Consider the following 16,379-nt stretch of genomic DNA (forward strand, 5'->3'; position numbering starts at 1 on the left):
CATAGCTCAGGTTCCATGACCCCACCCTGCCCTGTTTGGTGCCGTGCCACATGGCAGTGGTGTTGTCCATGAACACCTGAAATAGCTGTCCCTTGATGGAAGGGAGGAAGGCCTTCAATGCCAAACAGATCACTCTCAACTCCAATAAGCTGAGACCAGAGTCTACTGAACTTCACCACTCCTAGATGACCAATCTAAACCAGGAGTAACACATCTGGCATCACTGTGAACTCTGGCTGGGGAAGGGAGAGAGGTCTGGTGCTGACCCAATCATAATTTGTTAGCCACCACTGCCAGTCTTTTGCATTTCCCTCTGATATCTTGAGCAGGTCTTATAGATTTCCCTAATGCAGAGTCTACTGGCATTACAGGTCCCACTGCAGAGCCTGCATATGCCAGCAGGCATGTGTTATCAACAGGATGAAGGAGGTCAAGAGGCTGAGCAGCCTCAGAGTCAGCCTCACATAAATCCAAGATAGGGGCTGAAACATTGGAATCATATCCTGAATATCCTGCACTCGCCATTCCGGAGGATAGCCCCTAAACCACACTGTGTCAAAATAGCTCCAATGAAAGGGAAAGTCTGAGAGGGAGTCAGGTGTGACTTCAGCATAATGACAGTGAACCCCAGCAAATGCAGGACATTCACAGTAGTCTGGAGGTGGTTGACGACTGCCTGGGGCATGCCCGCCTTAAGCTAGGTAGGGGAAGACTGGAACCCCTGACCTTTGCAGTTGGCTTGCAACCACCGCTATCACTCTACTGAACATCCAAGAGGCGCAGGTAGGGCCAAAGGGGAGCACTGCAAACTGAAAGTGCTCATGGCCCAGTGTGAACTGCAGTTAATGTCTGTGGACTATCAGGACAGGTATGTGAAAATAGCCATCCTGTAAGTCCAATGCTACCATCCAGTCTCCAGGGCAGACAAAACCTGAGCCAACATGAACATTTTTAATTTTTCCTTTTTCAGGAAGCAGTCGAGAGGGTGAAGGTCTAGTATAGAGAGGAGGACTCCTTCCTTTTTAGGCACCACAAAGTAGAGGGAATAGCAGCAACGAGAGGTCTTAAGCTGTCAGAGGGTCTAAGAATGGTGGTATGGGCGGCGCTGTTTCTGTGAATGGAAGGGTGTAATCCTGCTGAACATTTTGAAGCACTCATTTGTCTGAAGAGATGGACTGTCATTGGGCCAGGTCGTGCTTGATCATGCCAGCGACTGATTGCCCGGGATGGTGTGAGGACATAATAAAGCAGTATGGAGGCTGCGGCTAACGGGGTGGTGGTGGACTGGGAAGATCACCGGCCTTGGGTCCTACAGGGACCTGTGAAGGCTGAGTCCTTGGGCAAAAAAGGTCTGGGGTGCTTGTTGGACATGGTGGCAGGACAGAAATGGAGCAGTTGGTAGCTCCTACTGCAGCCGCGGAAGGGGCGAAAGGCAGAGAGTGGCCGGCGCAGGGCCATGGAGAGTCCCAGCGACCAAGTGGTGACCCTACTGTCCCGAAAAATTGAGAGCGAATCTGCCTCATCGCCAACAAGGCGAGTGCCATCAAAGGGCACATCTGTAAGGGATGCCTGGACATTGCCTGAAAAGTCAGTACACCTCAGCCAGGCGTGGCAACGGAGTGCCACTGAAGAAGCAATTACTCTGCCTAGCAAGCCAATTGCATCCAGTCCTCAGATTATGGTGAACTTTGCTGCATTTCCGCCATTGTCAAAAGCCTGTGCCAGGATGACCTGGGCCTCCTCCAAGACCATGGGCAGGACTAGCACAGCCAAATACCAAACTGTGTGGGAATACTGGCCCAAAAGGCATATGGTGTTCAATGACTGCAGCGCAATGCTGGCGGAAGAGAACGTCCTCTTGCTGAAGGTGTCCAGCCTCTTCGATTCTCTTTCCAGTGGTGTAGTAGGGTACATGCCAGGGCTGATTTTGGATATGGAGGCCTGGACAACCAGACTCTCCGGGGTGGAGTACTGGGTGGGGAAAGCTGGGTCTCCAGGAGTGAGGCAATGGGGGCGGGCAATCATCCTGTGCAGGGTTTGGTCCATGCCCCGAGCAAGACATTGTGAGGACTTCATCAAAAAGGAGGAAAGGTTCTGTGGGGGCAACTGTCAGCTGAAGCATCTTTGTCAAGTCCAGAGTCTAAGTCACCCTCCTTACCACCATGGCAAATGAAGCCCCACCCTCCATAGCCACACAAGGAGGACAGACTAAGTCAGTGTTAGGGGATGCGCCCAAACCACTGGCATCTGCCAGTACCTTCTACTATTTATCGTTGGGCTCTTCCATGGGGTTGGGATAACCATAAGGATCCTGAGATCACCCCCAACCATACTCCAAACAGGCCCTATTTAAAAAAGAAGGCACTATCTCCAAGTTGAAAGGTCGTGTTTCAGCTGGCGATCTAGTCGACGCTGGGCAATACTGGGCTGGCTCCGTATCGGAATCGGGTATAACGATGGAGTCAGCGCCGCCATGGGGCATGTACAGCGCCAGGAATGGTCCCACTGAAACAGGATCCAGGGAAGGTCGTGGCCTCGGAACCAGAGCCACTCTGGATCCAAGAATGGATTCAAAGGGCCCAATTGGCACCGGGGGTGAACCTGCCAGCGGAAATCCATTGGGGACACGTACTGAACCTGTGGGCCTGAAAGCGCTCCTGAGGTATAAGCCCGCCCAAATATGAGATGTATGGGATCATAAAACTCTTTTAACTGAGTGGGGGTCGCTTTGGTTCTGAGAAATTATGGGAAGCATGGAGCGGACCCAGATTCAGGCTTTGCAACTGATGCGTTGGAGTGGGGCCTAGCCCTTTCCCACACCTCATCTGAAGACTTCTCCGGCGCAACAGTCACTTCAACATCTTAGACTTTTTGGAATTTTTATGCAACATACCCAGTGACAACTAGGATCTCAATTATGAGCACCAGGAACGACTCAGTGAGCTGGCCCGGGAAATGGAGCGTCATGGAGTTGCCTTGCGCCAGGTGATCAGGAGCTTCGGGGAATGCTCCCAAACCGTTTTAGGATTCATGACATGACAGTCAGGGCAGGACTTAGAGTTGTGGTCTGGCTCCAGGCACCAGATGCACACCAGGTGGGGCTCTGTCATAGTCATCTGTCGTTGACAGGAACTACAGGGTTCAAGCCCCACAGGTTCTTTAGGGGACATTCCTATTTGCACACTGGGAGCAAAAGCTCAAAAGAGTTTGACAAAATCTACACTGATGCCGCAAAAAGAAAAGAACTGATGTCAGTACACTGTGGTGGGGACTATATAATCACAGCTCACATCACATCCGTTGCGTTGATGACACAGCTGATCTGAGCCACCTACCGCCACACCGAGGTTCTGCTCAACATTCTCCAGATCAAGTCTGATGGCAAGGGAATATTCTATGGTAAGAATCTGTGGCTGAAGTCTCTATCAGATGCAGCTTATTCGTGACTGGTCCCCAATACTTATTTATGATCCTGTATATTCACATCACCTAAATAAAGTTTGCATCCATTTATGTGCACCTTTGGCAGATTCTCCATTTCGTATCTTCTACTTAATTTCAGAGGCATCAGATTGGGTGCATGAAGGACATTAAATTGCACCAGCTTAAAACCGGCATTCCTTGAGGCGTCCTTTACATGGAAGCCTGACTCTACAAGTCTTTTGGAAATGTCCACAATACCAATGATCTGATCAAGACTTTTTGCGCTAATTCCCACTCATAATTAGCATACAGCCTGACTTTTGGATCTGATTTCCTGAAAGATGAGTTGTTGACAAACCAATGCCTTTGTCTATGCCTAATGCTAGGCCCACGTAGCTTCCAAACATAGGGTAAGGGAGTCCACAGCTTACTTCTTGTTCAGGTAGGGCATCGGACACATGTTGTATATCAAGACTTACAAATGCCTACCCTGAATGTGAGGTAGACCAAATTGGGGTTGGTTCTTTTCCTGAGACCACAAAGTAGTGTAGTTGAGGGGACAAGGTGTGCCCCCAGCCCTGTAAGGAGGTGTCTGTCACTAATGCAATCTAGGGAAAATTAGGCCCTGATAGGATCCTAAATTTGAAATGATTCTTTGAAACCAACGACCAAAACAGGGACTCCAGGATTACCATATCTAGCAGACTGTGGTCTTACAAGTAAGTATGTTAGGTATGGGTCAGTGTTTAAACATTATCAAAAATGTAACAAAACCTACAAAAAACACAACATTCAAAAGTTCACCACAATGCTTTGTCACATTTTATATTTAATAGATAAAAAATTCTGGAGAATCAACAAAGCAATTTTATCGTTTCAAAAGAATGAATCATTTTTTTTTTTTAAACAATTCAGTTTTGGAAATGCCAAGATGCATAAGTAACTCTTGTAAATCAAAGTTATCTATCTCATATTAAAATTTGAATGTGCTCTCAGTGAAGAAGAAAAAAGTGTTAGGGTAGGATGGGGGTGATAAGGTAAGTGTGGGGCTGGGTAAAGGTGGTGTGACAATAACACAATCACAAAATCGTTAGAAAAAGACCTTTACAGTCTAATACGATCCATAGTTCCCTATGTCTCTTCACATATAGGATGGATATCTCGATATATTTGGATCCTATAATGTGAGACAGTAGTGCAGTCAGTCTACGTTTCGACTCAGCTGGATTAAAGGGCTATTTGCGCCTCATTCTGGAGTCTTCATCAGGACAAAATTATATTAGAGCACATTAATGACCGGCCTCTCAATGACTGTCTGTATTGGACCTTACACTAGTGTGAGAAGTTGGCCCGATATGCAGCGTTCGCTATTCTAGCGACCACTATGTATCGTTCCAAACGACCCTTATGGTGATTGGTTGTAAGTCAACCTTAGACCAGCTATCCTAGTAGCGTGGATACGAGCAGTCTTCGGGCTAAACTCTAGAGGGCGTGTTAAGCCAGCTGTTATACCATCACATACCCCTTGAACACCAAGTGGAAGGACACCACACAAGTGTTATGAAAATAAACAGTATATTTATTAAGAATCACAACAGCCCTGGACTCTTTATGAGGACAGGGTACTAAGCACAGAACAAAAGCTCTTAGAAAATACTTCAAGTGCACAATTTAAAACAAGTGCCCGAGGGCACGGAAAGTTTAGTGGTCTCGGGCGGACCCGATAAGGCAAGTCGGAAGCGAGGGACTCGGGACCCTAGAGTAAGGAGGCTATGCAGGCACCGAAATGCCGAAGTTACCTAGCCACGAGGGCTGCGGCTGCACAAGTCTTACAGGCGTCGGGGGTCTTCGCTGACGAGCCAGGAGCCGGAAGAAAAGGAGTTGCTGGCCGGCGACCAGTGATGAATAGTTCGTAGTGATCCAAGCCTGGATCAGTGACCGTTGATACCTGAAAGCAGAGGGGACCAAGTTCGTACTACTAGCCAGTAGTCAGAGAGTACCAGGAAGGCACCGGATGGCCGTCACCTCGACTAGGTGAGTGGGCGACGCTAGGCTCTGCAGTCTCACGGACCAGGAGGCGTTGTCGGCGACCAGGATGGAGGTGCGAGCTGTCCCACGAAGGTTGATACTGTTGGCGTCGCTGGGCCCAGGATTGGGGCAACAAGCCTTGGCAGATCTCAGGGCCACGTGGTGGGCCTAAGATGGCGTCTTGAGTGGACCAGGAGGGTCCGGGGTGCTCCTCTCGAAAAAGGGAGCAAGGGCCGATCTGGAGCAACCAGACCAGCATTGTTGGTTGTCGGATGTCGTCAGAGAAGGGCACAAGCCAGCGGCTAGTGACCAGACAACGTGCTGAGCAGCGAGCAGAAGGGCCCCACGCAGATCGTGGAGATGCTGGGAGACTGCACTTCGGTGCTAGAGCTGCTCAGGGTCGGGGCTTCTCGGACCCCAGAGCACTCGCCAGAGAATTACTTCGATGGTCGTGCTGATTAAGAAAGCGTGCAGGTTTTGATGATGGCCGGTCCCTCGAGGTCTCGTCGCACCCACAGATCTCAGCTGAGCTGACGACGTGGGTAGAGGTCAGAGGTGCCAGGGAAGCCGGTTCCCGTCGAGCTGGGCCGTCGGATCCTTGAGGAAGGACTTGCAGCAAACCGCAGAGTTCTTAGATGGTGCCCGCTGATGCAGGGTGACTACTCCTTAGCCACAAGGGAGAAATCTTGAGAAGAGTCTCGAAGTCCTTTCGTAGAAAGTATTCTTGATTCAAAGATGATCTAATTTGGAAGGGTCCCCGCTCCGGCCTTTATTCTAAAGAGAGGGGCGGGTACATGACTAGGTCCTGCCCTAAGGGTGGGACCAGGAAGGGGGGTAGTTACACCCCTCTCCCCCTGCTGGACTTTCCTCAGGTCAGGGGCTGCGTGCCCCTGGAACTGGTTCTAGCCGGCAGATGCGTAGTGAGCACCGGGGTGCCACTTCGCAGTCACCTTCTTGCAAAGCCCTACCTACCCAGAATACACAAACCCTGTCTGGGACGGTGCGAACACCGCCCTTGACAGGAAACCCTTTGTCCAAGCTCTCCTCGCTGGAAGGACTCCCAGCAGCAGGAGGTCAGACTTGTGTCTGTGGTGGCAGCGTCCATTTTGTGGAGCTGAGGCTTCAGTTAACTTTAACCGGGGTTCACAGTTACGTACATGTCGTGTCCCTCTAGAAGGGCGGAATGCTAACCTCGTCGCCAGGAATGGTGAGAGGGCAGCACCCCGATTCGTATGACACCTTACTCGACATGTCTTGATAACGCGATACCGAAGTTACCGATATGGGACGCGTTATCATGGAACAGCCATTGGGTCTTGGTTCCGCAAGCTGCAACCGGGCTCGGCTCGTGCCGGAGTCCAATTCACACAGTTCCATGCACTCTGCCTTCAGGATTGTCAAGGCCTGCCATAGGAGTGACTGATAGGAACTCGGGTGTCCATTTTAAGGTTAGGCATAGGGATACTATACCTACAGCAACGGGCGAGTACGCCACGTTGCCCCAGCTGTCGTGCAGCCAGTTGTGTCAGATTTAGATGGCCATCCAGGGGTGGCATAATACATGCTTCAGCTCCTGGTAGGCCCTGGGTACACCGATGCCCTGAGTTACAGGGTCTGACAGGGTGGCCCAGTTCCAATTGGGTAATGCACCTAAGGTACACATATCAATTTAGCGAGAGAACAGCTAGGCTGTGGGTCTGATTGGCAGGCCCACAGCCCGAGAAAGTCGTAAACCAGTGAAACAAAAGCAAAAAGTCCGGGTGATCATAGGATTGCAGACCCTACTCTCCTACAACTAGTTCCTCCATTGCTCGGTTGATCCAGGTGGGGTCTGGATGAAACCGGGTATCAATCTCCTGGTTATTCTGGATGTAGTCTGAAATATTATTATTGTCATGGGGGGCGTTATCAATCCGCCTGCACGAGTCGCTAGGATAATCAGGCCCTGATAGTGGATCTGTATACCGCCACAATCACTGCTTGGGTTGTCACACTACCTTTACCCAGCCCCACACTTACCTTTTCACCCTCATCCTACCCTAACACTTTTTTCTTCTTCACTGAGAGCACGTTCAAATTTTAATATGAGATAGATAACTTTGATTTACAAGAGTTACTTATGCATCTTGGCATTTCCAAAACTAAATTGTTTAAAAAATGTTTTTGATTCATTCTTTTGAAACGATAAAATTGCTCTGTTGATTCTCCAGAATTTTTTGTCTATTAAATATGAAATGTGATATAGCATTGTGGTGAACTTTTGAATTTTGTGTTTTTTGTAAGTTTTGTTACATCTTTGATAATGTTTGAACACTGACCCATACCTAACGTACTTACTCTTAGACCGAGGTCAGGCAGTTTTCAGGGTATACCCCGTTGAAACTCAACACGTGGTCTTACAAGTGTCAGTAAAACTGGTTCTAGTACAATATGATCTTGCAAGTGGCCAAATAACTGGTTCCACTTGCATCGAAGTAACCATGGCATAAGTCTCACGTGAAGTTGCACATAAGAAGCCAAGAAACACACAAAATGCCCTTAGACCTAAAAGACCTAGAACATCTCTTCTTGGTTGGCAACTTGTGTGCAAAAATGCCATCCTCATCCCCTGAATGTGGTGTAAAGACCAACATCAGCCGCCTATCTAACACCGCTCTGATGAAATGTAGCTTCTGAGTAGGAATCAGCCTGCATTTTTCCCACATGCATTTTCACTTGCTTCTCCAGTATTTTCGAAAGGCTGGCAGCAGGGAAATCGGTCTATAATTGGCCGGAGCGGCCGGGTCTGCCGTTGGATTTTTAATAAGTGGAAGGATTTTTGCCTACTTCCAACCATTAGGGACAGAGGCTGTACTTATTGAGGTATTTACAATCCTGTTTACCAGTGGACTGATAGTCTCTGCCACCGATGTCATTAATTTTGGGAGCATGGATCATTAGGAGAGCCAGATTTGATGGCTTTAAGAGCCTTTATCGGGCATTCCAACTGAATAGACTCAAAACTACTATGGTTTGTCCTAACTGTGGAGTCTTCTTAGCCAGCCGTAGGATCTCAGCGTCGACCTCATGAAGCCATCCTATAACTAGGGTGTCTTGAATGCTAACATTCTTATTGGTGAAGACGCTCGCTAACATTTCACACCGGTCTATCGAGGCTGCCTTAGTATAAGTGCAGGCCGCTGGGGACATAGAGCTCTTGACGATAGAAAAGATTGCTTTAGATCTATTTCCTATCTTTCCTATGCACTCCTCAAAGTAAGCTTGCTTTGCTTTGGCTATAACCGCATAATATGCCTTTTGTGCCCGCTTCAAGATCTCTTTGTCTGCTGAATTATAATTCTTCCTCCATTATTCTCTATAGTAAGGGAAGCTGAAAAGACTAGAATATGTACTTCTGTGTACTTTGCTCAGAAATACCAGGGCCAAATCTTCTGTAGCCTTTCAGATCCGACTATTGTATTTCATGAGATCATCACTCATAATGGCAGAAAATTCTGGGAGATGTTGCTTTAACACCTTCAAGAATTCCTGCTGATCTATTCTATTAAAAGCTTTCCCATTACGGGTCAACACGTTCTGGAAAGAGTCCTGTATTACTTGCTGTTACCATAAAAATCTAATTAAAAAATGATCCGACAAGGACAATGGTTGCACGTCCTTCATCTGAATTGGCATGTTGGAACACACTTGATCCAGCGTGTGTCCTCCTTGATGGGTCGGTTTCACCAAATACATGCTAAGATTAAGCCTCCAACCCATGGTTCTTTTGCCCACCATGTCACCTCTGGTTGGACCCAGCCATATGCTAATCAGCCTTGATGCTTCTCCAATAGGAAAAGTCCAGCACAAACTGACAGGCCAGGTCCTTCCTGAAGTGGAACACCAGCAACCCAAGAACGTTTTCGTCTTGATTGGGTTCGTCAGTGGGGTGAAGTCATTTTCCAGTGGCAAAGTGAGCATGGAACCTAGGTTTGGGCATACCCTTGCGACTTAGGGCAGTACATATCCCCCCACACCCTGGGAGTTTCCTCCCAGTAAATAAGTTTAATTATTATTTCCAGTTGATCACTAACACAAAATAAAAGCATTATACTGTCCACCCTAACTGTGGTGGACCGTGTGATGTCCTTCCTCCAACAACCCCTATTATGTTGGGCTGGTTTAACACGTATTCTATCGACAGAACCAAAGGAGGCTCAGTCGACAGAATAATCTGCCCACCTTTAAATCAGGTGCGCAAACTGAAGGTTTGGCAGACAGGATGCTCAGTCGCAACTACCACACTTAGATTTAGCCATGTCTGCACTTTGCTGGTGTAAAAGATGGTAAGATCATACTAAGTAAGATGATTGCTTTAGAAGCAGCAATTCAAAGGAAGTCACGTGATGGAGGGAGTTGGACGAGCCTAGGATGGAGCCAAGAGACCCGAATTAGAGGGATTGTGATGATGAAGTGGATCAATACTTGGAATGCCTGCTCTTCTTCCCATTATGGTGGTGATCACTTGTGCTACTACCTGCGCTTCTTGTGACACCAAAAGGAGGGGAGAGGTACAACAGCAGGGATGAGAACCAGTCCTTCTGGAAGGTGATGTGCAATTCCTTCTTCTGGAAGGAGATGAGGTAATCTTTTTACAGTTGCCCCTAAAAGCTTGTCCTCCCTCTCTTGAATTTCCTTCTGGACCATCAGGGCACAGAAGTCACATGACTTTCAGTTGTTAGAGGGACAGCATCAGCGGCACAATATCTTGGCTTTTAAAATAATTAAAAATGACATCTCTTCAAGGACAGAGTCAAAAAACGGATTCTTCATTGGTCAATGCTCCTTTTAAGAACCATAGAGAAAAATAAGAAGAAATGCAAACAAATGAAAATGCATGCTTGGGGCATGGTGTGTACTGAGAAGGAGAACACTGAAGTATGCAACAGGGTCACTAACATCCCCTTTATGCAACAGAACACTGGTTTCTTGACAGGAAACTCGTCTCTTTTGGCCAGTGGGCAGATACAGAGGCAGGCAGGATCAGGTGTCATATCAGCTTGTCCTGACTCTCCTCTCAGAACACTTCTATTTTCGGCTTCAAATCTGCTTGCAGATGTACTGGCAAGGGTTCACAGCTTGAGGTGCCACAGGTGCACCAGTCAGCCACCTGCCCCAGCCATTAGAGTGCAGTCTCAGAAATCAATATACCCATTTGGCAGTTCTCATATGTGATGAGAAATGTGGGTAGCAGCATCCCCCAACAGTTTGAAAGGCAATCAGTAGAGGCAATGAGAAGCAGTAAGGGAAAAAGTTTTGCTCCAAAGAAGAAGGAGAGATTTTGAAGTGCGGAGAACAAAGCCAAGTACTGCAGGTCAATTATTTCAGGCACAAGGCATCATTTCATTAGGAAGTCACTTACCTCCATTTCTATGGTATACTATTGCAGCACAGAACCAAAAGAGAATTCAGAGGCACTAACGAGAGCATACAGAAGCAAATAGGGTGCTGATTGTGGAAGTACAGGGGCTGAGGGGGAAGTGCATTGATTCACAACTAGTTACTACTAGAGATTGGAACAAGGTGATGCCATTGCCTGAAGACTTTTTGCTGCTTCCCTTCTTTAAGTTCCACTTTCTCTGACCCAATGCTGCAGACTAAGCTTTTGTACATTTCTCTCACACCATGTCCTCACAGCATGCACAATCCAATCCCCGCCATTATAGAGGCAAAGAAGACCTGTAGGGCAGGTGCACGAAATTGGCAGTAAGAAGCTGGATTGAAGAGCTGTCTACTGACCTTCAACAGACAGAAGATACCATTCCAGCCACCACAAAATAGTCATCTCATCACCCATGTTTTTCCCGGAAAGGTCACAAGTGTCCTGCAAGACCAGCGGAAACATTGAAATGAGTTTGTAAAGCTCCTGGACCCTTACAAACGCCTGGTACATCCCTCTGTGATAATTAAGAGGGAATTCCATCCTTGAGTGACTGAAAAGACTTTCATTTCCGCAGTTTTCACTGGCTTTCCTCCGCAGTGCTATTCAGACCTTCTCCAATTATGTTCCTTATCCTGAGTTTTCAGTGAATAAGTGATAATAGTCCCATCACCACACACAACTTTGTGACCATCACATCCCAGTACCTCCTTCGGAAAGAAAAATGTGTCATAAGTCACTTCCGACTCTGAGCCATTAAGTTATGAACTTAGCTGTGTATTTCTGATCTGAGTCTTCCCATCTTTTCTATCCCTGAGCTATTTTCTTCCCATCTTATGGTGTCTGGCCTTCGGTCCAACTGACATGGAACACAGGACAACAAATCATCATTCCCCACTATTAACTGCTAAGCAAATCCAACCAATACAACTGATAGCAATTGGAAAAACCACAGGCTCAACCCGATAAATGAGTCGGTCGGTCAATATACCCTTGACGCTCATTCTAATTCTCTTTCTTTGAGTCTCCATCCTTGTTTAAATGGACCATTACTCTCCAAATGCCTTAAAACAGAGTTGGTTCCAAAATGGTTGCTTTCCTTTTCATTTCCTGGCAGCTTAACCCCTCCCATGCTCGTGACGGAACCGTTCCGTCACGAGCCTCGGGTGGGCTGTGCTGGTGACGGAACGGTTCCGTCACGGCCCGCTTGCCGCGCCTGCGCGGCGCGAATTCCGCGCTTGTGCTGACGTTCTGAAGAGCGGGCGGGGCCGTGACGGAACCGTTCCGTCACAAGCACAGCTCACCCGCGGCCGTGACGGAGCGGTTCCGTCACGAGCACGGGACCGCCGCGCGGCCCCTCCTCCCCTTATCACTGCGGCGGAATAGCCGCCGCAGCAAAGGGGTTAAAGGGCTTCAAATATGTTTTCTGCCTAATGCAATTACCACTCATACAACCATGAACATGTTTTTCTCGACTTAAACTGTCGATTGGGAACAAAAAACAGAAAATCTGATTATTTCTTTGCTATCTATTTCACATTAACAAAAACTTTCAGTTCATTGGAGGGTTTTGGTGAGTATTACAGGTGTTACTGTCAAGGGTATTATTGTGGGAGGGGAATTTTACCAATATAACAGATTCACATCTAGATAGATGTAGAGCCATGTAAGCGATACCCAATATGCCATATTCAACTACTTTAAATAAAATTGGTACATTATATTTGATAGAAAAAGTTATTTGGGGACTTAATGTTCATGTTACAAATTGTAGTCAATTTTAAACTGACATAATAGTGAAAAGAAAATAATACATATAGAGGCACTTACCCAAGTTCATCGTCAAGTCTTTTGTCTAGCAAGTTCACCTCTTGAATCTGAGCTTTACAAAAGGCTAAGAAACTCCCTCTGGGAACTACAGAGCTATTTTCTTTGTGAGTAGTTTTCTCCGACGTTAAAGCTTCATCATTTAGAATTTTTAAACAAGGCAACATTTTCATGACTGAGAAGCTACAAAAAATGAACAACATTTATATCTTATTTTTGATACGGGTTTAGCTTGCAAAACATATGTATGCATGTCTTTGTTTAAAAAGCAGTGCAAATGAGCATAACACGTATTGAAATGTAAAGCATATATGATCAATACTTTAAACACTTTGGGTGATGTTTATCAAAGGTTGCTACTTTTAAACACGGGGTATTATGGATTGTGCGAACAATACAGGGCTTATAGGAAAAAAGCAGTTAAGCAAACAAAGTAATATAGTTTTTACTTGTTCGTGGTTTAGTACACAAAGCTGTATCCAAGATAGTAACATCCTTACACTTACAGAAGGGGGTGGGGGGGGGGGTCTAAGGCTGGTCCGAGGTTTCCAACCCTTGCGAGTTTTAAAAGATAACCACAGGCTATGGCAAGGAGTTACATTTAGATGCATTATATTCAATTGTATTCTATGTTGCTATCTTGAAAATGTTGCATGCTACTGGCCCTGTATGACTAGCATTGCACGCACCACACAAATAGAGCATGCAACATTAGTAAGGCTGAAAATGAATGAATGTTTCCCTCAAGAAGATACTTACCCGTGTAGGACCTTACTGTCGCCACTATGAGCCCATAAACTGAAAGGTGCTGGAACATTGTGGTATTACAAATATTCTCCTGAGGGTCTCATGAGAAATGTAGAATTACTGCTGGGATTGGGACTACTGTACCCAATGCCATGGTCATTTCAGATTTTTAGGTTCATTTTCACTCAGATTTCAGCAATCTTTAACTAGTGAAATATTCAGGGAAAGGGGATTTGTCAAGATTGTGGTGCTGCTGCATTCCTTGTAATTCCTGCTTCAGCTGAATTGGGAATTACACCAGACCGAAGTCGGTGGCCTATGAGTAGAAACATTCCACTGTAGGGTAACCAAGCAAACTTATTCCTCATGAATGGGTTGTAAGTCATCTAAAGGTCAGCTTATTTCCCAAACTATGTCCATTTTTATATTCGGGTTTGACTTGAGTTTTAAAGTGTGAAATGCTTCTAAAACAAAAAGAGAAGCCTCAAAACATTCTCATCTTCCGCTAAGTCACTCTATTTTTTCAGATTTATTAATGATCATCACAACGTCATCTATATATGGAAATCATTTCACGGAGGTATACTACATACATATGCCTACTATGTCCAAATTGCAGCAAAGTGCAGCCGATAGCTGCTCGAGCCCAATAGAACTAGGATTTGGAATGCAATTGGTCTCGCATCTATGAGACTTGGAGCTACTGGCATTGTAAATGACAATACCTTTTATTTATGTTATTTTTAAAACAGATAAATAAAAGGCATTGTCATTTACAATGCCAATAGCTTAAACTCTCGCGAATGCAAAACCTAATGCATTGCGTATGCGTTTGACGTCCGTGCTATAAAAATGTAAAAAAGCGTTAGGAGAGAGCGTATTGCAGGCAGGACAAAGCTATTTGAGAAAATAGTGCTTAGAGGCTGTAGTTAAAGCCTACTGAGTAACAACACACGTAACAGGGGGTGCCGCCATTGGAGGTTACAAAATAAAACAAGGCTGTACTAAGGAGGAACTACTAATCCTATTGACCAAAGGACAGCCACAGTTTACAGTGGACAATGACACAAGCCAATGAAAAATATTGTCGGAGAGTGGGCGGAGCTACAAGTCCCTACCTGAAAACAGATATACCGGGCAGATTACCATCTCTCTTGTTCAAATTGGCAGAGATTCTGTTCCGCCTGATGTTGGAATGATCAAGTTTTGTATGCTGGTGACTTTCTAACTAGAAATCATTTACAGTGTTTGCTAATGTTCACTCTTTTTGGGGACTGTTGGTTCTTATTTTGTCATCATTGTGAACTATTTCTCTATTTTCTCCCTCTCTCAACGCAGATACAAGCACACGTACACACAACACTTAACCCGCTAGATGAGTGGCCTAGAACCCACACACCAGTAGTCAGATCCAGCAGAACCCATTCATAAATGGTGAACATGAAGTTTCAACAGAGTACAAGTTATTTATTTTTTAGGTAAATTGTCTTTTTTCTCCCGTATAGGTGCCATGTTGTTGGTGTTGGTACTTTTGACAACCATTGGGACTTGTTGAGCAAACAGTATAAAGGTAACAACAATATAAAATAGACTTTTGATGCAGAATCTCAGATTGGGTTATCTGGGTACATCCACACCCTCCGAACTAAAATGTGGACTAAAACATTCTCACACATTTTATGTTTAAAAGAGTGGACATGAAGCAAAGTCACAATCGTTGACAAAGGACAGGCCTGCCATTAGATAGTTAGAGATTCAACCTCCTGTGATGTAATCTACCCCAGCAAATGCAGTTAAGAATAATTTAATGTTTTAGCACTGTTTTGGAAATAGAAAACAGTATTTACTTAAAGTGACCAGGCAGACAGATTTTAATGCAGGCTAGAATATTTTTGTTATCGTACATATAATATCCAAAGTAAGAGTTGTTCTAGGGTTGGTTGCACACACTTAGTCAACACACCTAACGTGCCACTTGCTCCTGACCACCTCAGGAAAGATGAAGTGTGCATGAAAACTGCTGATTGGGAAACGGAAGAGAGGCGAGAACTGGGCAGCAAGCATTCATTCATCAGTTTCACTTTCAAATCACACTAAATATGAGGAGAACAGTCAATTCACAGTTTCTTCCTGAAGATTTTAAACACAAAATACAAATATATACAATCTCGAAAACGCAGAAATGAACATGTTTTGTCTACGCAGAGAACTGCATCAGTAGAATGACCTTTTCGGATACAGTGTTTGGAGATGTGCATATGGCTGGGTTCCTTCCTAAGGATAGATTAACTGAATCATGACATGCAAATCCTAAGGTACAAAAGTCCTTACCCCAGTGGTTAAGAGCATTTCCTACGCACTCTGATCCGGATGGACCACCACTACCAGTACTTCCACTACTAAGCCCATCAGAATCATGCACAAGCAAGAACATGCCCCTCTCTTTATGCACAATAATGCAAGCTGGCTGAAGATGGCGCACTTCGGTATTAGCTATTCGCTACCATCAGAAGAACGTGTCACCTTCAAACTTGACTGAATAACTCTCCAAGCCGTTTACAGAGGGCTTCCTTCATACTTGGAAGACAAACGGCACACATCAGGAGGCCCAAGAGAAACAAAACGGGAATACACGAATCCAAGCTGTTACTGCAGATAAAAAAAAAACACTGCAGGAATGACCTTCTTGCGCCTTGCACCCAAATTCTGGAATCAAATACTAGAGGACATAGAAGCACCCCTTCCACAAAAAGCTCAATAAACGCCTCTCCAAACTCCAACACCCCATAGTTCACCTGGGCCTTTTTAGCATCTTGCCGTACTTGCCCTCCTCTGTTACTTACTGATTTTTGTTTTACTGATAATTGTATTAGCATTTTCATATTTTAATGCAATACAGTAAACAAGACAGCACGATACACTTCGTATCAATACA

General features: G+C 45.6%; 1 protein-coding gene across 2 annotated transcripts in view; it reads right to left on the reverse strand.

Annotated features, from left to right (window-relative positions):
- LRRIQ1 (leucine rich repeats and IQ motif containing 1) overlaps window positions 1-16,379 on the reverse strand; it is a 1,278,742-nt gene that overhangs the window by 591,909 nt on the left and 670,454 nt on the right. For both annotated transcript variants that reach the window (XR_015295276.1, XM_086917996.1), the window contains exon 14: window positions 12,701-12,880. Coding sequence is in view for 1 of the 2 variants with exons in the window: in XM_086917996.1 (XP_086774122.1) it covers window positions 12,701-12,880 (180 nt within the window). In the remaining variant the exon portion in view is untranslated. The remainder of the gene's footprint in view (window positions 1-12,700; window positions 12,881-16,379) is intronic.

This window comes from Lissotriton vulgaris, chromosome 1_1 (assembly GCF_964263255.1).
Source record: "Lissotriton vulgaris chromosome 1_1, aLisVul1.2, whole genome shotgun sequence".
NCBI lineage: Eukaryota > Metazoa > Chordata > Amphibia > Caudata > Salamandridae > Lissotriton > Lissotriton vulgaris.